Source organism: Gymnoscopelus braueri, assembly GCF_963280865.1.
Source record: "Gymnoscopelus braueri genome assembly, chromosome: 20".
NCBI classification, from domain to species: domain Eukaryota; kingdom Metazoa; phylum Chordata; class Actinopteri; order Myctophiformes; family Myctophidae; genus Gymnoscopelus; species Gymnoscopelus braueri.
Window position 1 is genome coordinate 2899945 of NC_137622.1, and position 24492 is coordinate 2924436.

Below are 24492 nucleotides of genomic sequence, written 5' to 3' on the forward strand. Positions count from 1 at the left end.
GGTAGTTTAATTAGGCATTGAAGGTTCAATGTTTATTTTAAACTGTATTTATGCTCTGCTCTGGGGGTTGTGATTGAATGATCTGTGACATGTTTGCACAGGAATCTGTAATATCACATGAGCAGAGTCACACTGCCAAACTTGAATGCAATATCATTACATATATGGTAACGGTTATATGTTAATAAATGGTTAATGGTTTATTACGGTCTGGTTATTTCTGAGCTGAAGTGTCTAAATGAACAAGGCACCATGTAGGTTGTTGAGAGCTTGCATTAGAACATCGCCACCATCCAATAAAGCTCATCAAAATGCATCATCAACACAATTTAACTAATTAAGCCAAAGCCAAACAAACCCAACCTAAACAAACCTAACTTAAACTAACCTTACCTATCGCAACTTAAACTTTATTGTCACACCCATCACAGGTTTACAGGTGTAAAGAAGTGGTTGAAAGTAAGCTCCCATTAGATTGTAGTTTTCAGGAAAGGGAAGAAGAATAGAAATAGAAAGAACATGTCTATTCTATCCTATAGCCTACAATTTGATATATACATATTGATGTTCAGAATGAAATCATTCCGATCAGAGATTCCAACTTAACTGTTTACCTGGACGCTAAATAAGAGTAATCCTCGTTTACATGGTTCAAAACATTTAATCAGAATATTATTTGTGACCTGCACAAAGTGGTTCAGCCTGTTTCTTTCTGTGCGTTTTCCAACTAGAGACCAACGATCAGAGTAAAGGTCCTTACACACCGGCGAATATGCGAATATACGCAAAATTCGGACTCGTTCCGAATAATTGAAAGACGCTTTTTCGCTTCGCGAAACTGATGTGGACGCTTGCATTGACTTTATAAGGTTTTAAAAAAAAACGTATTTATTCGCATGAAGAATTCGCCCCGGTGTGTAAGGACCTTAAGTGTTCATATGCTGATATTTTCCTGTTGATCTGATTATCAAAAGGTGTATACCACCCCTCTCACGAATGAAATTTCCTTCTAATCAGACTACATTTAAATATTCTCTTCCAATTGAGGTGTTGTTTACATGAGAGATTTTGTATTTGTATTGTACTGATTGAGCTGTCATTCTGATTATAAGTGGAATATTAGAGTCCATGTAAACGCAGTCACACAGAGAGGTGTGCTGTTGAACAGAGGTTAAACTGGGTCAGCTCATAAACATGTCAACAGGAACCAGGCAGCGGTGCAGTTGGCTGTGGTCAGCAGTCAGAACAGACATGTGGGTCTATTTCTCCCAGAGGTGGAGTAAATACAGGCATTAGCGCTGTGGAAAGCACCTCAGCCCTCGTACAAAGAGAGCATTCAGCACTGTTACGTCACAAACATGATGCAATAGAGCAACGCAATAAACTCATTGTGTCAATTCAGAAGCTCTTTCACTTCTTTGTAGCCTGTATAATTTGCGTTCTTTAAAATGACGCGGTCATCCAAAGACCGGTCTAGTGTCTTCAGGCCAAGGACCCCTTAGCTAAGAGACAAAGCAGAGACCACCACTACATATTGATGTAAATATAGTGAAAGGAACCACTTATTTTGGGCATGTCATTATACTGTAAGTGAAAATCTTTACAAGTTTTCAAAAGTTTTCAAAAAATAGTCTAAATAGATCGGCCACTATTTTTGTATAAAATAGGGCTTATGTGGTTAAACTGTTCCTCATTTTGCTGGGGACCCCCTGGAACCCTCTCAAGAAGAACCCCTGGGGCTCCCCGGACCCCACTTTTAAGTACCAGTGTTTCCCAAACTTTAGCTCAAGAACCAAAAGAGAATTTGGTGTCTCCCCGTGGGACCCAAACTTAAAATTACACCATGAGTTAATCACTTAAGCCCTAATTCAAAAACTGTGAAAGTAGCCCATCTACAAGCTCACAACACGTCGCATCACGAGGTGTTGTGAGCTTGTAGATATGCTATTTTCAGTATTTCTTAAAAGGGTTTTAAATGTATAGATTTTATTTTTTCTGATGTTTTAGTTATTTTTTTCAGAAAAAAATTTGAATCTTTTAAAAATCAGAAATGGGTCCCGGCCCATTGTTTGGGAACCAGTGGCCTACACGGTACGTCTATACATTGACCCACCTGAGAATGAGCACACGCACAGACGCACCTGAGAATGAGCACACACACAGTCTATACATTGACGCACCTGAGAATGAGCACACACACAGCGACCAGAGAGTAGGCCAGCAGCGTTCCAATAGACATCATGTCCACCAGAGCTTTCAGGTCAAACAGGAAAGCCATAATGGCTGTAAGCAAGGGGGGAGAAAATACACAGTTTAGCACACAACATCATTTGGCTGTGAAAATGCATTATTACAAGCATCAATGCATAAGGTCGCTGTCAGGGGCAAACCTTGTACGTCCAAAACTCTTACTTTCCAGGAAATGGAAAAAAAGAGCCTGTGTTCCCACGTAGTTGTTATTTGGTCACACGTTAATTATTTTGAACTTTTAAATGGTTCAATATTCATAAAACCCACAGACACACTTAGCCACTTTAAACCTGGTGTGCCTATTTTGGGCATGTCCATTATAGGCAAAGATTTTCTAAACGTTTCTCTTTCAAAAGCAGCGAAAATAGCCGATCTACAAGGTCACAAGGTGTTGCAATGTGACATGTTGTGAGCTTGTAAGAGTGGATATTTTTTCTCTACATTTGCGTCACACTGTCATACGATGAAGTATAAAATATGGCATTCATTTATGAAAAACAAAAACATTAAATTAAATATGGAGGTAAATGGTTTCTTCCAGACAGCAACGATATGCTATACAATGAAAACATTGACATTATTCTTGCAATAGTCTGTGTTAAACACATCACATAATTTCACAAATAACGGAAAATAGAATATAACATGAAATGCATAATTTCATCTCACATATATGACGACACAACAATTATAATCAGAATTACCCTTTTTTTTTATTGATTATTGATGTATCCACTGAAGTAGCTTCCATTCAAACTAAATATCAATGGATTACTTTTCATTGTATTATTTAGTCATGATGTAGCTGGTGACAGATCTTCTTGGTTATTGTGTGTTATTTTCCTGTACACGTATATTGTCTCTCGTTGCTGTCGGGTGGAATTTGGAAACCTTGTATCTCCACATTTCTACTTTGTCGTATGACAGTGTCGCACAAAAGTAGCGAAAATAGCCAATCTACAAGCTCACAATTTGTTGCATCGTGGGAGTGGCTCATTGTGAGCTTGTAGATCTGCAAGTGTGTCAGTGGGTTTGAAAAATATTGAACCAATTAAACGTATTTAACTTATGACAAAATAACTACAATGGATCCATTGGAACACAGGTTCTTTTTTTCTTGGAAAGTAAAGATTTTGGACATACAAGGTTTCCGTCCGGCAGCGACGATATGTAAAACATGTAACATTGAGGTTTCACTATGTCAGTGGATTCACCGCACACACGCTTTGCACCAGATGCACATTAGATTGCCTACAGACGTGTTGTTATAGCCGAAAAACATTCCTAGGGTGTGATTATGAAAACTGTGTTTTCTATCTCAACACCTGACAACCAGCACGCTTCAAACACTCACACCGGTCCTGTGTCCACTAGTGTAACAACCCTGTGGAGACCCCTCTAGAGACCCCCTCTAGTCTAGTTTCCCAAAGTCTTTCATCTCGGGACCCAAAAAAAGGTAAATTTTGGTGTCTCTCCCCGGGACCCAAATTTACAGAAATACATGATGAATTACTACTTAAGCCCTATTTTTTTTAAATGGTGGGGAAAAAAGCAGATCTACAAGTGGACGTTGGACATGTTGGACTTGTAGATCGGCTATTTTCACTATTTTCATTTTTTATTTTCACGGCCTGAGTAGGCAACTCGGCCTGGCGGAGACCTCTGCTCCGAGGAGCACACATTTCTAGTTTTGTATTCTGTTTCTGAAATTCTTTTGAAAAATGTTGTAGATTTTTTATTTCTGTAAAATCATCTATTTTGTAGGAAACGTAAGAAAAAAAGTGGGATATTTACTCATAAAAATGGGTCCGCAACCACTGCCCTATGCTCTATAGTCCCTCTCTAGTGCCGACCCCCCCCCCCCCCAGTCTGTGTTCCTCCTGTTGTTAGCACCTGCTCACATCAAAGTGTGTATCAGGCCGCTGTGGATCCACCGGGTCATCCAGCCTCTCCGGACCGGATGCCCTCAACACAGTGGGCACAGCGTGACCACATGGTCCCCCTGCAAATATTTCATCTCAGAGCTGAAACCTCCTATCGCCTTATCTTTAACTTTTTGTGTTTTTTTGTTAATTAACACCCTACCCTACTTGATCATACTACAGCCCACACAAAAGCATCAAAAGTAGCAGATCCAGTTTTGAGCTTGTAGATCTGCTACTTATTTTTGAATTTGAATCCAGAAAAGTAACAGTTTTGGACGTTTCCACACGACAGAGACAATGTTTTTAATTGTAATACCATACGTATGTTTTTCATTGTAATACCATGTATACTTTTGTTTTTAATGTCTTCAAAGGGCTACAGTATACCTCTTCCTCTTCACATAATATTGTCAGATAGTCCCTTATGTTAAAGGTGCTGGAAGTGATATTTTTTGTTAAAATAAGTGTTAAATAACTCTGTATTTCCATAGTAATCATTGCCATAGACTAGTGTTTGTTCAATAACACGGGTCTCCACTCCTCTCCAGCACTCCAGGATACCAATTCTATCCAATCTGGAGACGGAACTCAAATAGGATACAGTATAAACAAGTGAAATTGGAAGTTATTAATATCATCCTGACTGGATGATATTTTTAACCCACCAGAAAATGTATTTTCTGTTTACTAAAGAGCTGGTTAGACAGGATACCATCTGTTACTGAACAGACACTGTAGTCAATGATCACTATCAGAATATAGAGCTTTAACCTTTTAACAAGAAACCTTTTTGTTTTCAACAAAAGATATCACTAACAATTAGTATATGTTTTATTTTAATCGTGGAATCACCCTCAGATCCTTTCAGTAATGTCTTTGGTATTAATGACAATTTGGAGATCTAGTATATAATACCAGATAGTACAGAGTATTCATTGGATAAAAAGTGATGGACTGCAGTGGCGACAGTGGTGCCGTTAGGAAGTATGATCTCTAGTAGAATATCGTTGCTTTCGGGTGGAAACCTTGTATGTCCAAAACCGTTCCTTTTTCATTATAATTTTAAAAACATTTAAAAACAGTGAAAATAGCCGATCTACAAGCTCACAACGCCTCGCGATGCGAGGCGTTGTGAGCTTGTAGATCGACTATTCTCACTACTTTTGTGTGACATGTGTGTATGATGAAGTAGGGCGTTAATAAAAAATGTGGAGATATGAGGTTTTTGCCCGATTGCGACAATTATGGAAAACAGACTCGATATCGCCGGCTTTGATTACAAGTTGTTTTGGAAACACCGTCACCAGGTTTGTCATGCAGTCACCTTCACACAACACCTGACACCACAATGAGAAGAACAAAAATTAAAGACAAAACCCAGGAGAATCAGAGATGTAACCCTGTTACAACCAGCTGTCACATGTAGCTCTTTTCGACTACGAAGGGTTAACGCAGAACCTTCCAAGGACCTGAAACTTCCCTAGAACCCGTGAAGTTCTGCGATGGATTATTGGTTACGTCTTAATTATAACCACAATCAGGAGGTAGGTCAAAATAAAAGGCGTTGTGACATGTTGTGACTAGAGATGTTCCGATACCAATGTGTAACGAAAACAAATCTAGGAATAAATAACAATTCCATTAATAATTGTTAAAGTGCAGCCACAAGTTAGTAAAATGATGATGTAAATTGTACACAGTAAGAGTATAAAACAGTAGTGCAACTGAAGGATTAATACAAAATACATGTTTACTGTAAATTAAATAACATCATGTGATAAATTACGTGGTATCAGAATGGCATAGACTGGCATACCGATAACAGCATTTTAGGCAGCATCGGCAGCTTTTCCGATACTGGTATCGGTATCGGAACAAATCTAGTTGCAACGCGTTGCTCCGTGCTGCTCACAACGTGTTGCTCTGCATTATGAACTTGTACATCGGCTATTTTCGCTGTTTTCGAAAAGATTTTAAAGTACAAGTTCTGAGTTATGTGGGTTTGTACCAACTCCTGAGCAGGGCCCAAATTAGGTTCTGAGAACATAATTTGAAACAGAGCTGTAATGTATGGAGACAGAATCCGTGAAATGCGTTGCATGGCGTGTTTCACTTAGTTCTTGTAGTCGAAAAGAGCCTTTGTTTTTTTTTAAAGTCCTGGCCTCGGTGGGTTCTTACCCGCTGTGGTGCCAGCCACCATGGTGGCTGCCACGGGCGACTGCCGCTTACTCACTTTGGACATAAAAGTGAACACAATGCCATCTCTGGCCATGGCAAAGAGAATGCGCGGCAGAGGGAACATGGAGCCCAACAGGCTGGTGAAGAAGATGGTTCAACGTTAAAAAAAACAAATACACTTCATGCCTAATTAATGCTCTGTCGCACCACAGGGTCGCATGCGGAAAATAGCCGACCCACAAGCTGACAACGCGTCACGGACGTGACGCGTTGTCAGCTTGTGGGTCTGCTATTTTCAGCATGCGACGCCGTCGAGCAACGAAGTATGAATCAGGCTTTACATTGCGCACCGACACAACTGTGAGAGAGCAAAGTACACGACACGTGACACATGAAATCCCTAAATTGACAAAATAATCTCAATCTTTGACGGAATACGAAGATGGTTGTAGATCAAAACGTGTCAGTGGAATAAAGGAACAACAGGAGCTGAACCGCTGAACTTGCGGTCGGTTGCACGGTGGACTTGGATCTTTCACAGTTGATCGGTGGACATAGACAGAGCAGCAGTGATGTGATTGGACGTTTACCCCCCACGTCTCTCACCTGCGACTACACCGGAGCTCATTGTGGCAATAAGCGGGGTCTTGGTCCTAGCATTGATTCGGGCTAAGGCATTGAAAAGAATCCCGTCCTGGGCCATAGCATAGATTACACGAGGCATGGGAAAAATGGAGCCCAGCAGACTGCATGAGACAGATACAGCAAACACATGCAGCACCCAGTTAGTCCAAAGCCCCAGAGGTACACGCACAAACACACACACACACGCACGCACGCACGCACGCACACACGCACTCACACACACACACACACACACGCACGCACGCACGCACGCACGCGCGCGCACACACACACACACACACACACACACACACACACACACACACACACACACACACACAGACACACACACACACACACACACACACACACACACACACACACACACACACACACACACACGCATGCACACATCACGCACACACATACGCACGCACGCACGCACGCACGCGCGCACGCACGCACACACACACACACACACACACACACAGACACACAGACACACACACACACACACACACACACACACACACACACACACACACACACACACACACACACACACACGCACACACGCACAATATAATCAAAGTCAAGAGTGTCTTTCTTTTCTGTAGGCTGAAATCCCTCATAAGACAAGACCAAATATCACCTTCTTAACATAATGGTCTAATCGTAAGCAGCAGTATTTCACAACGGCCTGCAAATGGGGCAAATTCAGAAGGAAGATGTGTAATGCCATTAACCTGGACCCAGGATCTTGACTGGTGAAGTGATTATATGGTCAAACTGGGGAGTGAAACAGCAGCCCCTCCAGAGAAGAAAGACAGAATCACATCATGCATGTTTTGAGACACTGCCAGCCTTTGATTCTTTGCAGGCATTCGTCATCATCGCATTTATCATTTATCATCATAAATCGAGCCGAGCAGATGTCTCAAAACAAAGACACTGAAGCTTTGCACCCACCGCTTCAAGCAAGAGAGAATCAATCCAATGCTGAGAGATACAACAAAGATATTCAGTCACAATTACTGGTAGCAGCTCCTTCACAAAATATCACCCGTTTCTTTGCACGGACACGTGCTTTAATATAATCTACTGATGTAAGACCCGTGACCAATCCCATTGTCTCAACAGATTTTAACAACTTTCAAACTGGCGTCCTTATTTCGCGCATACCATTACCATTTATAGCAGATCTACAAGCTCACAGCCCATCATCGGCTTGCCCAAAAATAGGGACGCCCTGTTGAAAGTGTTTCACCACTTAAACCCTTATATACTTAGTTGACCGGGGTCAGTAGAGCCACTCCTTTTTTTCCTCCCCTACACAAAATCTCTTCGCCCCCCCCCCAAAAAACAGCCGATCTACAAGCTGTGAGATTATAGATCGGCTATTTTCGCCGAATGTCCCCCTCCCCCAGAATAAGAACGCTATAATAGGCTTTAAGTGGTTAGATATGTAGCAGACACATAGATCTAATAGAACACGTGGATAGTTTTTACCTGGTCGACAGGGCACACAGTGAGCCGACGGCCACCACGTACTTGGCGGGCGACCAGCCCACGTACTCAAAGGCCATGGGCAGCGGGCTCTTCTCGTCCAGCAGGTAGTAGGGCATCATGAGCGTGAGCGCCGCCGACACGCCGAAGTACGCCAAGAAGCACACGGTCAGCGACACCACGATGCCGATGGGGATGGCCTTCTGCGGGTTCCTCACCTCTTCACCTGTAGCACCAAAGGTTATTATAGTTTTACATTGTCGCTGTCAGGTGTAAATGTCCAAAACCGTTCCTTTTTTTAATTACTATTCCAAAAATGATATAAAATAGTGAAAATAACGGATCCGGAAGCTCACAACGTGTCACACAGCGACGTGTTGTGAACTTGTAGATCGGCTCTTTTCACTACTTTTGAGCGACACTATGATGAAGTCGGGCATTCATTCACGAAATTATATAAAACGTACGGTTTCTGCTCGACAGCAACCATTATGTTTTATTTCGTTTCAGTTTAGTTTTAGTTTGTTTTTAACATGGGCTTGCTAGTTTAGTTTAGTTTTTAGTTTTTGAAGAAGGCTTAGATGTAATTTAGTTTTTATTGGTTTTAATGACAAGCTCACACCTTCCTACCAGTGACATCATCGGTAGGCAGGTTTGGTCCTTTCAAACAAGCGACTTAAAACATTTTTTATGCAAGAACAATGTATTCTATTTCAGCACGCTAACTTTCCAGGAAGACAAAGGCTGTAGTTTCTATTAACTTGGAATCCCCCTCGATGATGTCATTTATAGGCAGGTTTCTGAACTGTCCACAGCCCACCAATGAGACACAGCGTGTAAATGGTGCCATCTTAAAATGAGCATTAGCGAGGTCCAATTATATGAAGATACTTTAATGGCATCTCATTGCAACCTGTGGAAATCCATGCGAACGTCACACCTGTGGTTGCGATGCAGTCGAATCCCACGAAGGCGTAGAAGCAGGTGGCGGCCCCGGCTAGCGTCCCGCTGAAGCCGTACGGCATGAAGCCTCCTGCTCCGTAGTCACTGCTCACGTTGGCCGTCCTAGACAGGTTCCTGGAACACCAGTGGTGGAACAAGTACTCAAGTAGCAATACCACAATATAAAGATACATGTAAAAGGCCTGCATTTAAACTTTGACACAGGACCACAATGGAAACAAGCCCCTAGGGCTTTTTGTGTTATCCTTTTAACAATCACTGTAAAATCGTACCACTGTACTATTTGCAAACTGTTAATAAAGTATTCAGAATGACTTGAGTAAATGTACAAAAGTATTGACATGAAAATATCGTCGGAGAAACCTCTTATCTCCATTTTTTTACTTAGACTTTTTGTGTTGTTTCGTAACTTAATGCCCTACTTGATCATACTACAGCGTCACACAAAAGCATCAAAAGTAGCAGATCTACAAGCTAGAAACACGGTGCGAAGCAACGCGTTTTGAGCTTGTAGATCTGCTACGTTTTGGACATATGAGGTTTTGAGACATGCCCGGCCCCTATGTCACTAGGCATAAACACGTCACGTTATTGAAGTTAACATGACCTTTCAGTTGGTCGTTAATAGGATAATTAACCAACTGGCCTGAAACTAACTGAATGAACAGAGGAAACAGTCTAGAGTCGGTTGATTCTTCCTGTTATGGGAGTGTGTTTTAACAGTGATATTATCTCCCATCGCCTTGGGGAAGAGGGCTTGCAACTGTGAGCCCATGCGTCTTGCTTCTATAAAAGAACAAAATAAAGTACCGGTGCCACTGGGGGAACCATTACCTTCTGACTATGGTGACGTTAACCAGAGCCTCTTCTGATATCTCCCAGTTGAGCGGGTCTCCTTTGACGAAGCCGGAGATGATGACGAACAGGAGCACCAAGACGTTGACGGCAGTGAACACTTTGTTCACCCAGGCTGACTCCTTCACTCCGAACGACAACAGTCCTGGTTAGAGGAGGGGGACATTGTTTCACCGGTGAGGGTAACTGTGGCAAAAATAATTGCGATTAACGATATTATCGCACTAATCAAAATATGCTTAAAACGTAAAATGGCACTTTTGTTAACCAAAAATAGCCCACAAAATTAGCTCACAAAGCTCACAAGCTTGTTGTGAGCTTGTACATCTGCTATTTTTTGCGAATCAATTTGTGTAGAGTGAAATAAGAGCGTACCAAATGTGCTCTTTACAGGTCAGTTTTATCAAGTATAGAGGGTTTAGGTGGTACTAAATTTGCAGCTCAACAAAAGCTAATTCATCCTAGTCTATGACGGAGGACAATTTCACGATGAATTAAAATCACAATGATACGATTATTGTGAGCGTTTTTTTTTTATCACGATAAACGATGATATCGTCCCATCCCTACCCTCCACACACCAGCGGGGAGGCAGAGGCTCATATCGCAACATAGGTTTTTTTATAAAACTGTTTTCACAAGATTATATATTTTTTTGCAGATCTACAAGCTCTGAATAGCCAAAGAAATCTTGAAATGACACAGATGCGTTCCCGGTCTTAATGGATTAAACCAGTGTTGTGGTCATGGGGTGTCTACTCTCTGAAGAACTACACTACCCATCGCATGATGTCGGCAGGAGAACAACCTCCATTCAATGTCTCTTCACACACTGGATCCAAACCTCTTATTTATTAGCCGAGAGGACCACCAGGTCCAAATGGTCACGCCTCTTTTTGTCATTTGAGTCAATGCTGCTTCACCCCACTGAAGACCCCGTCAACAGTATGGGTGGGGTCCCTATTGACAGGGTCAACACCAAAATCCTAATACTTTCATATAACTTCTGTTTTGCATTACTGATTAAACTGATAATACCATTGAGTGCTCCCCCTGGTGGTGCCTCTGTGTCACCACACTCTTTTTCTCAACAACAATTTGTTACGCTATTGTGGGGGGTGTAGGGAATCTAGGGATGGATCTGTCTGTCTGTCTGTCTGTTGTCAGTTGGTCTTTCCATCTTAACCACTTTGGAACCAAACATCTGTTGCAAACAACTGTCTGGATAATGTTGCCTGGATCACATTGCTCTAATTTAATGGCAGCGTTCCGTTGGCATATCGGTATAAGACTCATGACAAAGCTTTATTCAGAAAGCTTGGTGAGTTTCACTGCCAGCTTCTATACAAGCTGCCTGTGATCAGAATGACAGAGAAGATCTAGCTTCAGGTAGATAAACAAAACCAGGCCAAAAATATTGCTGTTGTGAATCCCTATAGCGGGCAAAAATCAAAAGTGATTTTCAACTGGAAAACTATTATTCCACAGCAATTAACAGTCAAAGGGCCCAGAGTCATGAGTGTGCCCAAGCACAGTGGGGTCAAAGTGGGGTCCGGGGACCCCCAGGGATCCTTAGGGGCGTTCCAGGGGGTCCCCAGCAAAATGAGTTAATATAGAATCAAAATCAGTGTAACCACTTTAACCCTATAACATATATTGATCATTTGAAAATAGCATATCTACAAGCTCACAACGTGATGCGTTGTGAGCTTGTAGATCTGTTATTTCAAAAGAATCTTGAAAAAAAAGTGAACATTTTGGAATATTCTTGATAACACACATCTGGTATGGTGGTCCATATTAATTTGGGGGTTGTTGACATGAATAGGTTTGAGAACCACTGCTATAAGGGCAGCCTTATACAGCCTGCCATGTTTTTACCCTGCACTAGTTTTTAACCTGAACTGCCTAGGGTTTCATCCCCCTTTAAGGTGAAGCACCATGTTGTTTTTGTTGCCGTTCACCAGTATAGTACTGTGGTAGTATTTGATTTGATTTGATATGATTTGATTTATTTGAAATGCAATAAAACCACAGGGTTACAGCAGTTCGAGGATAAACACAATAAAGTCCTATTAAAGACTTGTTTCCATTGTGGTCCTCTCACAAGCAACAGTTAATAGGTTTAAAACACATTTACAATACAAAACAAATGACAGCAACATACATACAAATAAGTGCTCCACTATCTATTCCTAGACAAATGACCTTCTATAGAGGGACCTTTTCTAAGATATGCTTTAGTCTGCTGCTTAAAAGACCTCAGATTGGTTGTCAGTTTGAAACTGGTATCAAGGCTGTTCCACTGTGTAGCTCCTGTAGGTAAATAATCCCTTGCCAACTTTTTTTCTTTGCTACACTGGCTCTGGGGAAAACATTGTGAGTTTCCTTTAGCCTATCTGACTAATATAATTCTTAAAAAATATGCGGACCATGGTCAGCCTGGCCATGGTAACCCTGGCTGGGTTCTACTGGGAGCCAGTTGAGCTCTATAAACTGGTTCCTACCTATGAGCTCTAGGGCCCAACCCTAGTGTGACCCTGATCAGTCTATTCTGACTGTAGCTTGGTTGTTAACAGTTTGTTTAGGCCCTCGAACCAAGACGTACATGCAAAATCAAAATGGCATAAAATAAGGGAGTTGGCCACCACTAGTTCAGTTTAGTACCTTGCTGTCCGTGGTAAGAACTTTGTCAGTCCGGAGACCTTGCTCGCCATATTTCGGCAGTCAATGTTACTGTAGTAGTAGTACTGGGCTGTGTGAATGTGTATAACTGAGTAGGGAGCAGCGTGTTGTCAAAAAAGTGGATGAACAGCCTTTAAAAACAAGTAGTGACACAACAAACCTAGCTCAGCCTTTAAAAACAAGTCTCAGTAAAGTGACACAACAAGCAGAGCATTTCAGGCCTTCATTAAGCACTTATCTCCAAACATTCTGCATTTTTTATTGAATTACACCAGATGTGGTAGTGGCTCATATGAACACTGCTTGTTATGAAGAAATGCACTGATTCATATGCCCATGTTGATGTGTATATGTACATACCTGATATGAAACGTACAGTAATTATATGTACAGTACAGTCCAGTCTAGTCTAGTCTCACATAGCCATACAATCAGAGATCGCCTACTAAAGTTAATGTATGGGTTAGAAGTTCAAGAACAGTGGAGAAAACCAGTGGTAACAAACCTATGGCCACGGCTTTGAAAACCAATCGTGATACCATCCCATGCGAAGGACTATCCTAAAGTCTTTGCACTGGTTCTCCAAATTGTTTCGACACAGTTTTAGCCCATTCGTTGAATTTAGATGTCACAAGTTGTATCTGTAACCGTAGATCTCTGATCTTCTGGCTACATGACGCTAGGGCCGATCTACAAGCTGACAACGTGTCAAGGTAGATCGGCTATTTGAACTATTTAACATTTTTCTAAATTGTAAAAAAATATACCTAGAAGGTTTAGGCATAAGGGGTAAGGCGGTGCACAAGATAGGGCCCTATGTACTTTGTGGAAGAAGAATGGTTTGTTTGGGTTGTCTGGTTATGACAGAGTGGTGGTAGTTTGGGTTGTCTGGTTATGACAGAGTGATAGTAGTTTTGGGTTTTCTGGTTATGGCAGTGTGATGGTAGTTTTGGGTTGTCTGGTTATGACAGAGTGATGGTAGTTTGGGTTGTCTGGTTATAACAGAGTGATGGGTAGTTTGGGTTGTCTGGTTATAACAGAGTGATGGGTAGTTTGAGTTGTCTGGTTATGGCAGAGTGATGGTATTTTTGGGTTGTCTGGTTATGACAGAGTGATGGTAGTTTTGGGTTGTCTGGTTATGGCAGTGTGATGGTAGTTTTGGGTTGTCTGGTAATGACAGAGTGATGGTAGTTTGGGTTGTCTGGTTATAACAGAGTGATGGGTAGTTTGGGTTGTCTGGTTATAACAGAGTGATGGGTAGTTTGGGTTGTCTGGTTATAACAGAGTTATGGGTAGTTTGGATTGTCTGGTTATGGCAGAGTGATGGTAGTTTTGGGTTGTCTGGTAATGACAGAGTGATGGGTAGTTTGGGTTGTCTGGTTATGGCAGAGTGATGGTAGTTTTGGGTTGTCTGGTTATGGCAGAGTGATGGTAGTTTTGGGTTGTCTGGTTATGACAGAGTGATGGTAGTTTGGGTTGTCTGGCAATGACAGAGTGATGGGTAGTTTGGGTTGTCTGGTTATGGCAGAGTGATGGTAGTTTTGGGTTGTCTGGTTATGGCAGAGTGATGGGTAGTTTGGGTTGTCTGGTTATAACAGAGTGATGGTAGTTTGGGTTGTCTGGTTATGACAGAGTGATGGTAGTTTGGGTTGTCTGGTTATAACAGAGTGATGGGTAGTTTGGGTTGTCTGGTTATAACAGAGTGATGGGTAGTTTGGGTTGTCTGGTTATAACAGAGTGATGGGTAGTTTGGGTTGTCTGGTAATGACAGAGTGATGGGTAGTTTGGGTTGTCTGTTATAACAGAGTGATGGGTAGTTTGGGTTGTCTGGTAAAGACAGAGTGATGGGTAGTTTGGGTTGTCTGTTATAACAGAGTGATGGGTAGTTTGGGTTGTCTGTTATAACAGAGTGATGGGTAGTTTGGGTTGTCTGTTATAACAGAGTGATGGGTAGTTTGGGTTGTCTGGTTATGACAGAGTGATGGGTAGTTTGGGTTGTCTGGTTATGACAGAGTGATGGGTAGTTTGGGTTGTCTGTTATAACAGAGTAATGGTTAGTTTGGGTCTGAGGATAATTTGTGCCAGGACCCCCAGAAGAGAATATGTGTGTTGAACAATTTCTTAAATTGTTCCAAATGTTTTAAAAAAAAGATTTTTCAAAAATCAAGTATATTTGCAATTTCTTGAATAGTCAAAGTATAAAATAGGGTTAAAGTGGTTAAATTGATTGTGATGCTATTTTAACACGTCTTCCTGGAGGCCTGTCAAGGACCCCACTTTGAGAACCACTGTGATGGAGTGATGGGTAGTTTGGGTTAATTGTCTTACCAGAGAGCAGCAGGATGAGGCAGACGGCGAAGAAGTCGGGGTAAGACGCCAAACCAGGAGCGTTCATGGGGAAGTAGGTTTGACCGAACCTCTCGATGTGTCCTCCTATCAGCTCGTCAAACGTCCCACTCCAGGCCCTGGCCACCGAGGACGTCCCTGGGAGGCAAGAGGACAGGACAGCTAATGTATGGACACCACGCAATTTCATCTAGACTAGAGCCTGACCGATGCCAGAATGTTTGGTTCCAATGCTGATCCCGACTTCGGATCAGAGTCCTAGACCATCGATTACCAATGTTTTGAGTCTGTTTTGAGTCTGACCCTTACTGAGTCTGACCCTTACTTTAGTCTGACCCTTACTTTGTCCAAAAGTAGGCTACAACATCACTTCTACTCAATTTCAAACAATTAGATTTCATTTAAGTTTGTCAAAAATAGAAAATTCAAAAATAGCCATAAACATTTCTGAAGCCTTTTGAAAATGTAGGCCCCTACAGGTTGAAAGTGGTTATCACTAGTCTTACGTAGCCAAACGATCAGAGATCTCCACTTACTGATAAGTCTGGTATTATCTGTCCTTATTATTATGGCGGTATCAGGAATGTTTTCAAAGCAGTGTGCGTAGGTTTGTTAGCACTGGTTTTCTCTGGCGTCCAAGCTCATACAATGAATTTAGATTTAAGCAGACATGCAGAGATCTCTGATTGTCTGGCTACACAAGAGAGTGTGAGAGTGAGAATATATTGCCATACTTTAGGCTGTCGCTGACTCACCGATCACGTAAGAGAGGATGAGGTTCCAGCCGGTGATGAAGGCCCAGATCTCCCCTACGGTCACGTAACTGTACAGGTAGGCGGAGCCGGTCTTTGGGACGCGGGCGCCGAACTCGGCGTAACACAGGCCCGCCATGACGGACGCCAGGGCCGCGATGAGGAACGAGATGACGATGCTGGGGCCCGAGTCGCCCTTGGCCACCTGTCATATATTTCCATTTAGGGTGAAGGAATTAGAAGGCATCAGAACATAAAAAGCAAGTTGGCAATGTCTTAGCATAACAAGGCTTCAGGGCCAATTTATGCTTTGAGCATACATTTTTGAGCAAGTGTTGACAAGTGTCAACCGACACGACGTCTCTCAACGTTTTGAGCATGCATACTGTCTGTGACTTGCCAACGTGACAGCGTTTCCACAAAATATAGACAAACCTATCAGAGTATGTGACATTTTATGAAGGTGTCTGCAACCTTTCATTTCTCCAAAGGTACGCAACACTGTCGGCGGAGGTCCTCCGTGACACTTTTTCTTTTGTCGTTTTGACGTTACCTTCGTCGTACGACACGTGAGTCGACACTTGTCAAGCTACAAGCATAAATAGGCTTTCAGCCTTCACCTCCTCTGTGTCCTCTGGCCCTGTATGTCTGTCACAGTGCTTTTTTTTTTACCCCTTTTTCTCCTCAATTTAGTCGTTATGCCAATTGATTCCTCCCCTCACACATTTCTGTGTGTTGTCACTGCTGTTGTATCCTACTGACTCACGTGCCAGTGAGGAGCCCCCACTGGGAGGACGTAGAAGAGCCTTCGTCCCACTCCTCCCACCTAACACTCCCTGCTGACAGGTGCCGCCCCAGCCCTGTAGGAGTACGTACTTGTAGTGACTAATATCACCCTTCCCGCCCAGCTTCCCTCCCCTGAACACGGGCCAATTGTGTTTGTACCATGGTGGATTTGAACCCCCAGACCCCGCGGTGGTGGGCGGCTACTTTACCACGCAGCGCCTGGTCACAGAGTCTTTTTTAACCATCCAATGCATCGGCTTCAAGTGAATAAAACATTATACAAATTGGTGATTCCATGTATTTGCCGTGATGGCGCACCTCTCCGGCCAGCACGTAGACCCCGGCGCCCAGCGTGCTGCCCACGCCCAGGGCGATGAGGTCCACGGTGCCCAGGCAGCGGCACAGCTTGGACTCCTCCAGGGACCCCATGTCCACCACCTTCCTCCGCACCAGGGAGCGACCGAACGACACCAGCTGCCCCAACATGATGACCCCTCCTGCAACAGAGAGAGAGAGAGAGAGAGAGAGAGAGAGAGAGAGAGAGAGAGCCCGGAAAGTTTTTGAACATCACTAGATAAATTAGATCAGTGCTTCTCAAACATTTTACATTTTTATCTCTGAGATGATTTAACCCATTAAGACCTGAGGCCAATTCTACAAATGCCTGCTAAATCAGTAGTTCTCACACTTTTCCAAAAATAGCAGATGTACAAGCTGCTTTCCTGGTTTTAATGGGTTAATGGGAGAGAGACACCTATGATCTTAATAATCATTCTTAAACATTCTCTTCTTGGATTACCTTCTAGCTGCTGAAATTATAGTGAAACTAATCAATTCAATTCAATTCAAAGGAGCTTTATTGGCATGGGAAAACATATGTTTACATTGCCAAAGCAAAAGTGGAACAAAACAAACAAAACAAAACGATGTATGTACAATTCAATATTAAATATAAATGGAAATAAATCAAATCTAATCTCTTTCAACATGGCGTCCCTATTTTTGGCAAGAAAATGTGGTTTCTAACATAGAAAAAATTGCAGATCGGCAAGCTTGCGATGCGTCACATCGCAATCTTGTAGAGCTGCTATTTTTGTAAAAAGAAAGTTAATTTAAAAGGGCTTAAGTGGTTAACCCCCCTGGAACCCCCCCAAGGACGATTGGAGGACCCAGACCCCACTTTCAGAACCACTGAACAAGTTAAAAATAAATAGCTGTAGGTTGTTTGTGTGTGCGTGTATGTATGTGTGTGTGTGCGTGCGTGCGTGCGTGCGCGTGTGCATGCTTGCGTGCTTGCGTGCGTGCGTGCGTGTGTGCGTGCTCGTGTAACTGTGTCGCCAGGAGACAGTCACACAATCAATTCAATTTGGTCATGTTTACCTTGGTTTCCATGTAGAAATCAGTGCCCCCCCCCCCCTTTTTTTATTCAATAAAAGGCAACCTGGACTGTGAAAGCTAGGGGTCTTTGAGCAGAGCTTGTTTTGGCATTACACTGTGGTGCTTCAGAACTTGAATATAGTGGTTTCTAAACCAAGTAACCAACCCCCTTTAAAAGAAACAATTACATAAACATGTTAATACAAAAGGGGAGGTTTTTGACAGTTGAACCTCATTAGTCCCATGCAAGTGTTGACATGAATGCGTGTGAGGTTACTACACAGCCCAGAAACATGCCACCGCTTATGTACAGTATACTGGTTCTCAGCGTGGGGTTTGGGGACCACCCTGTGGTCCAAATGGACCCTTTACGGGTCTGCAACTCTGAGTGTACAAATGGAACCAGGTGGACCCTTGTACACTCTCAGGAGTTAAATTAACACTGAGGATTTTACTGTGTAGGATTGGGGTTTCCGGTATAGTTCAGTTCAGTGATTCTCATCATTCTTAATTTCAAGGACCCCCAGTTGGATAGGCATTAGACCACGGACCCCCATCTAATACCGTAATTGTGTTTGCTTTTTGGGACCCCCGATCCGCAATGCTCAGTGTTAATTTGCAAATGGACCCGTAAGGGTGTTTGCTGTACACTCTCAGAGTTACAGACCTGTAAGGGTCCACACTGGGACCCCTGGTGAGAAACAGTGGTATAGAACAATATCTTTGTGTGGGCTTATGATGCAGATCTAAACACTCAAAGGGGTGCATTCATCAAAGGACCGTGTGTGAATGCAACAATATGACGCAATAAGGCCATCAACTCCTCTCACTAATTGGAGCATTTTCACTTTTACTGCAAAGAAATGTGCAACTTCAAAGGCTTATTTGTCTTGCTTTTGCTCCATGAATGTGAAACTGTCTTCGTGCATTAATGTGATGGTCAGGGGAACGTGGTATGTCAAAAATAATAAATTGCATTTATTTTCAAATGAATGCTTTGCAGCGTGCCTTTCAAGCGTTAATCTCTTTCAACTAATACTTTTTGCCACTTCACTATTAAATCAGTGTTGAGTACCGTCTAAAATGTGCATTGATGTCCATTTAAGTACGTCTTTTTTCAAACCAACAGAAAATGCAAATACGGTCTTGTATTTAGCAGCTCATTAACATAACAATGTGGGATTTATTGTGGCCCCTTTCAGAATACAGGACCCAGATCTACATGCATCGCCTGGATACAGGAACATATTCAAATTGATAAAAAAAAAAAGAGAGAGAGGTTGTTTCAACTACTACAACTACTGTAAACAACGACTTTTTAACCAAAATGTGTGTCATTATAATTTTACCAGCTTCAATTGTTAAAACAAACCTTTCTGAGTGCAATCTCTAAATATTTCCTCCATATATTATGTATTGGTGACAATCATTCTCCATATAGACTCATGTGAAACATGTCAAATAAGCACATTCCTTCCAAAATTACTTTCATTTTGTGTACAACACCCACACACCCGCAGTTGCAAAACCATGCACTTGCATTGCTTATAGTTTCTTCATAAGATGTGATAGACAATTGCAGGAGAATTTAAGCAAACCCACCTGGTTAGTTGATGTGACGGCTGCAAACTCTGACCCTTAGATGGGAGAAAGTGTCAAATTAAAATAAAAAATCCTTAATGCAGCTTTCAGCACACACGTCCCAGCAGTCCCATGCAGGACATACAGTATGCTCAGTAAAGACACACTTTGGCACTAAAACTCTGTTGGCAAACTGAACAGAACACTTATTTCTCACTCCTCCCACTGTCCCCGGCCTCTCTCCATTGGCTCTGTCCCCCCTCCCCTGCCACCACGGCCCTGGCTCCAGCCACCAGCCCTGCCCTGGTGGTGAAAAGTAACGGGGCAGGGGCGTTTTCAGCTTCCACCCGTTGTGGTGTGTTCAGCTAATATTGCACCATAAGCACCCAAATGCATCTTAAGGTCAATGGCCCAAACTGGGAGATAGGAGGACACAGTCATCGCAGGGATGGCAACCCTAGCTGGCAGCCCCCACCACACGCACCCCCACCCCTCCCTATACTGTAGAACTTCACTGCTGTCGGGCAGAAACCTTGTATCTCCACTTTTTCAACTTTTTATGTTTTCATTTTTTTTTGTAAATGAATGCTCTGCTTTGTGATAGTGCAGACAGTGTCACGTGAACGTAACAAAAATAGCAGATCTATGAGCTCACAGCGCGTCGCATCGCGACATGTGAATTGTGAGCTTATAGATCTGCTATTTTAGATTTTTGTGAAGTGAAAGTGGTTACGTGTGTCTGCGTGGGTGTTTTTTTCTTTTTCTTTTTAAATATTGAACCAATGAAAAGTATTTTAACAAGAGCTTGTACTTGTTAGAGCTTATTATTACTAATAACTACATTGGATCCATTGGAACACAGGCTCTTTTTTTCTGTTTCTTCCATTTTCCGAAAAGAAACGTTTTTTTGGACATACAGGCTTTTTTTCCCAGCCCGAAATGTCACAGTGACGACTTGTCATTTCTAATGCACGCTGCGCAGGCCAAACAGATCCCAGCTGCCCCGGTACTTACTGACCACTGATAAATGGTTAGGCAACTGACGTTGACAAACATTGGAGCAGACATTTGTGTTTGCCCAGCGCAGCCCGCAGGAGCTGAACTGCTAAAAGCATGCGTGCTGATTGGTCAATGGAGGGTACGGACGATCGAGCTATACGCTCCCCGGGGTTTGGGTCCACGCTTAATGGAAGACAAGGTATTGCTCAATGTTCCCCCTGGATGATCGGAGTCATCAACGTCGACCGGTGGTAGGACACTGACCAAGTATGCTTTTAATTGAGTACTGTACTTTTTTTTCGTATCTGGCTATCAGCACGTTACTTGAGTATTTGTATTTTTGGATACTTTGACTTTAACTCTATACTGCAAAGACAAGTATTGTACTTTTGACTCCACTATGTTTTTAGGTAGGGGAAAAGTACATTATGAATTAACCGCTTAAAGGGATATTTCACTTAAAAAAATTTTTTTTTGTAATTTTATCGTCTACTCAGGCTTTTGTTAGCCCCCCAGACCATTTTTAAGTTGCTTGATTTAGTATTTAGATATTTGATAATCATTTTATCAGACACGCCCCCTTCCTATACAAACCCATTATAACTTCAAACTCCATTTTTAACCTGTTAGATTCATCAAAAACACCCGTCCTTGGTTCTGCTGACTCACCCTGCCCTCCTAATACGTGAGGGGGCCGTGTTTTTTTGATAACTTTTTTCATTTATTTTATTTGATTTTTTTAATGTATTTAATTCTTTTCATTTTCCAAAAAATATATAAAAAATAAATGAAAAAAGTTATCGGAAAAACACGGCCCCCTCACGTATTAGGAGGGCAGGGTGAGTCACCAGAACCAAGGACGGGTGTTTTTGATGAATCTAACAGGTTAAAAATGGAGTTTGAAGTTATAATGGGTTTGTATAGGAAGGGGGCGTGTCTGATAAAATGAATATCAAATATCTAAATACTGAATCAAGCAACTTAAAAACGGTCTGGGGGGCTAACAAAAGCCTGAGTAGACGATAAAATTACCAAAAGTTTTTTTGAAAGTGAAATATCCCTTTAAGCCCTATTTCAAATAGTGAAAATAGCATATCTATAAGATTAAAACGCACAATCCGATGCAATACATTTTTGAAAAGTTTGGAAAATGTTCACCTATAAAGACATGCCCAAAATAGAGACACCAGGTTGAATGTGGTTACAAAATTGGCACTCATCGGCTGAAAAATATATTGGCAGATATATATCGGTCTGGCTGTAGACAATGGCATGTTTTGTTGAGTCTCCTTTTGCCATCAAACACAGCTTGTGAGGTACAAATAAGGTGGAGTTTTCAGTGGAGCGCGTTTTTATTTGCCCAGACCAGCTCAAACCAGCTTTAAGACCTCAGTGGGAAGGTCACAGCTGGGAAGAAAGCACAGCACAGCACACAACGACCCGGCCCACATAGCAGTGAAACAGCTGAGACCCCAGACAACAGCCAGCTCTATTCCTCTATCTATCTGTCTGTCTATCTGTCTGTCTGTCTGTCTGTCTGTCTGTCTGTCTGTCTGTCTGTCTGTCTGTCTGTCTGTCTGTCTGTCTGTCTGTCTGTCTGTCTGTCTGTCTGTCTGTCTGTCTGTCTGTCTGTCTGTCTGTTAGACCAGGCAGCAGGCACAGCTCTGTGTATCAAGCCTTGGATTTCAGGACTGTGGACTGATTATCTGAACCGCATGCTGACGGGGAAAGCAAACGACACACGCTTTAATGGCAGCCACATCACAGCCAGGGACAACAGTTTGTTTCTAATGCACACGCATGCATACTCACATGCATGCACGTACGTACATGCTGGTACACATGCACGCACGTACGTATACGTGTACGGTGTACACACAGAGAACACAACTAGTGTTTTAGCTATGATAGATGGGTGTAGAGTATTTGAATCAATGGAAACCCCGTTATTGTGGGGAGAATTCATGACTTTCTGTGACTCTGTACCATTACGCCATTTTGTGACTATTGCAACACCCACTCTGTTGTCACCCGTTACGTTACCTGTGGACTGGGCTGATGTCATAACTATAGACCCCTTAACAGACGATGTCACACTGATAAGAACCAGTATGCGCGCGCAGGCCGGCACCAAATGAAACCCATTCTGTCATGTCTCGCTAGGACGCGCCTCACTAGTCAACACACAAGAGAAGGTTGAATGTACTGAAACCAGCACACCCCGAAACAATATGTTGGGAATTGATTGCATGAAAGCGTCCAGTCTCAATGTTGGTAAACAAATAATTGGTCTATAGGCTATTGAAACTGATGGGAGCACAAGGTGACACAACTGATCTCTGAATGTTGCATTTGACAAAAAACTGACTATGGAGATAAATGACAATAAATACTGGTGGCTCCAAACAAGATTGGAAAATTATGAACAATACGGTCCAAATGGCACCAGTCTGCAACTGGTCAGTCCAGACCGCTGCAATGTTTTTGTTGCAAGGAGCTGCGTTGGTGTGGACTGGCCTTTAAGGCCTTTAAGAGACAGATTGAATTAAAAAGCCTGTTTGGAACAATTTCTCAGTGAAAAACAAAACACTCCCTGTTTGTCATTCGGAATCGCCGATAAGCGTTTTAAATTAATCTGTGTGAATCACAGAGCACAGATGGACAAAACAAGAGACGGCGGAACTGCCTTTTTGTTTCACTGTTGACTCGTACTAATTGTGTGAAACCAATTGAATACATTTGTCTCCCAATAGCTGAGCGAGGCCAGGCAGCCATGGATGATGTGGAGAGTTGTTTGCCGTTGTAAGGCCACCGGGGCTGCACGGAGTGCACGCTCCACTTAGCGCTGGTGTCACCGTGCAGCCAGCCACCGGGCTGGCCTGCACGCTCCACTTAACCAACGACGGCGTCACCAGGAAATGTTGGAGTGAACAATGAAGTGATAAGGCAGACAACAGCCCAAAGTAGCAGCATTTAGACGCAGTGATGGGGACACACACTCACGGGTCACTGAGGGTTCAATAGCAGCAGCAGCCGGTCTGGCCAAAAAAATAGGGCTGCGACCATCGGTCATTTTCTTTTGCGATTATTTGATGGATTACTTTTTTGATTAATCGGATAATCGAGAAGCTCGTTTAGTTCTTCGACCTTACCAAACACATTTTTATAATCAAATAAATGAATTAGCCTGATTAACCACTTACGTGGATGTGTCACAGCCGACTAAGTGATCTGTATGTGGTGGGAGGACGGCAGCTTGTTGTAAAGTAAAGAGGCATTCACTTATGTAATATTTCACTGCAGAATATTGCTTCAAACTGTTTTTAAAAACACTGACAAAGCAAAGGGTTGTGAAAATACTTGTTCTGTGTTCCACATAGCCGTTCCAAAAGCGTACAGATCGAGACTTGTCTGTTTTTATTCCGTTAGTCAGAATTGCAGAACAGTTGCATGTCAGGACCTTAAGTCTTATCAAAACACATGATTGCTCCAGGAACGTTATGTTCCTGGTTGCTCAATACGTTTGTTGACAAGCCACATACAAATATATCAATCTACAAAAGGGCGCATAGTGCTGAGGGAACAGCCTACTAGGGACACTCCCGGTGGCTTGAAACCAGCTACAGAACCATGTCATATTCCAGCTCTCTAAAATGGTAAATAAA

General features: G+C 42.5%; 2 protein-coding genes across 3 annotated transcripts in view; one reads left to right on the top strand and one right to left on the bottom strand.

Annotated features, from left to right (window-relative positions):
- Window positions 1-19988, bottom strand: part of slc7a2 (solute carrier family 7 member 2) — a 33467-nt gene extending 13479 nt beyond the window's left edge. Inside the window, exons 1-9 of one of the 2 annotated variants that reach the window (XM_080417010.1) lie at window positions 19850-19988; window positions 17189-17367; window positions 16088-16289; window positions 15315-15470; window positions 10281-10446; window positions 9424-9560; window positions 8487-8709; window positions 6354-6490; window positions 2181-2283 (exon numbers count right to left, since the gene is read on the bottom strand). In XM_080417010.1, the coding sequence (XP_080273136.1) occupies window positions 2181-2283; window positions 6354-6490; window positions 8487-8709; window positions 9424-9560; window positions 10281-10446; window positions 15315-15470; window positions 16088-16289; window positions 17189-17356 (1292 nt within the window). In that variant the 5' untranslated portion in view covers window positions 17357-17367; window positions 19850-19988. Of the gene's footprint in view, window positions 1-2180; window positions 2284-6353; window positions 6491-6959; window positions 7100-8486; window positions 8710-9423; window positions 9561-10280; window positions 10447-15314; window positions 15471-16087; window positions 16290-17188; window positions 17368-19849 lie in introns of both variants that reach the window. The other variant, XM_080417009.1, reaches the window with a different exon arrangement.
- The window catches only part of fgf20b (fibroblast growth factor 20b), a gene marked incomplete at its 5' end in the record, with an annotated part of 338476 nt that overhangs the window by 182801 nt on the left and 131183 nt on the right, over window positions 1-24492 (top strand). The window lies entirely within an intron of this gene.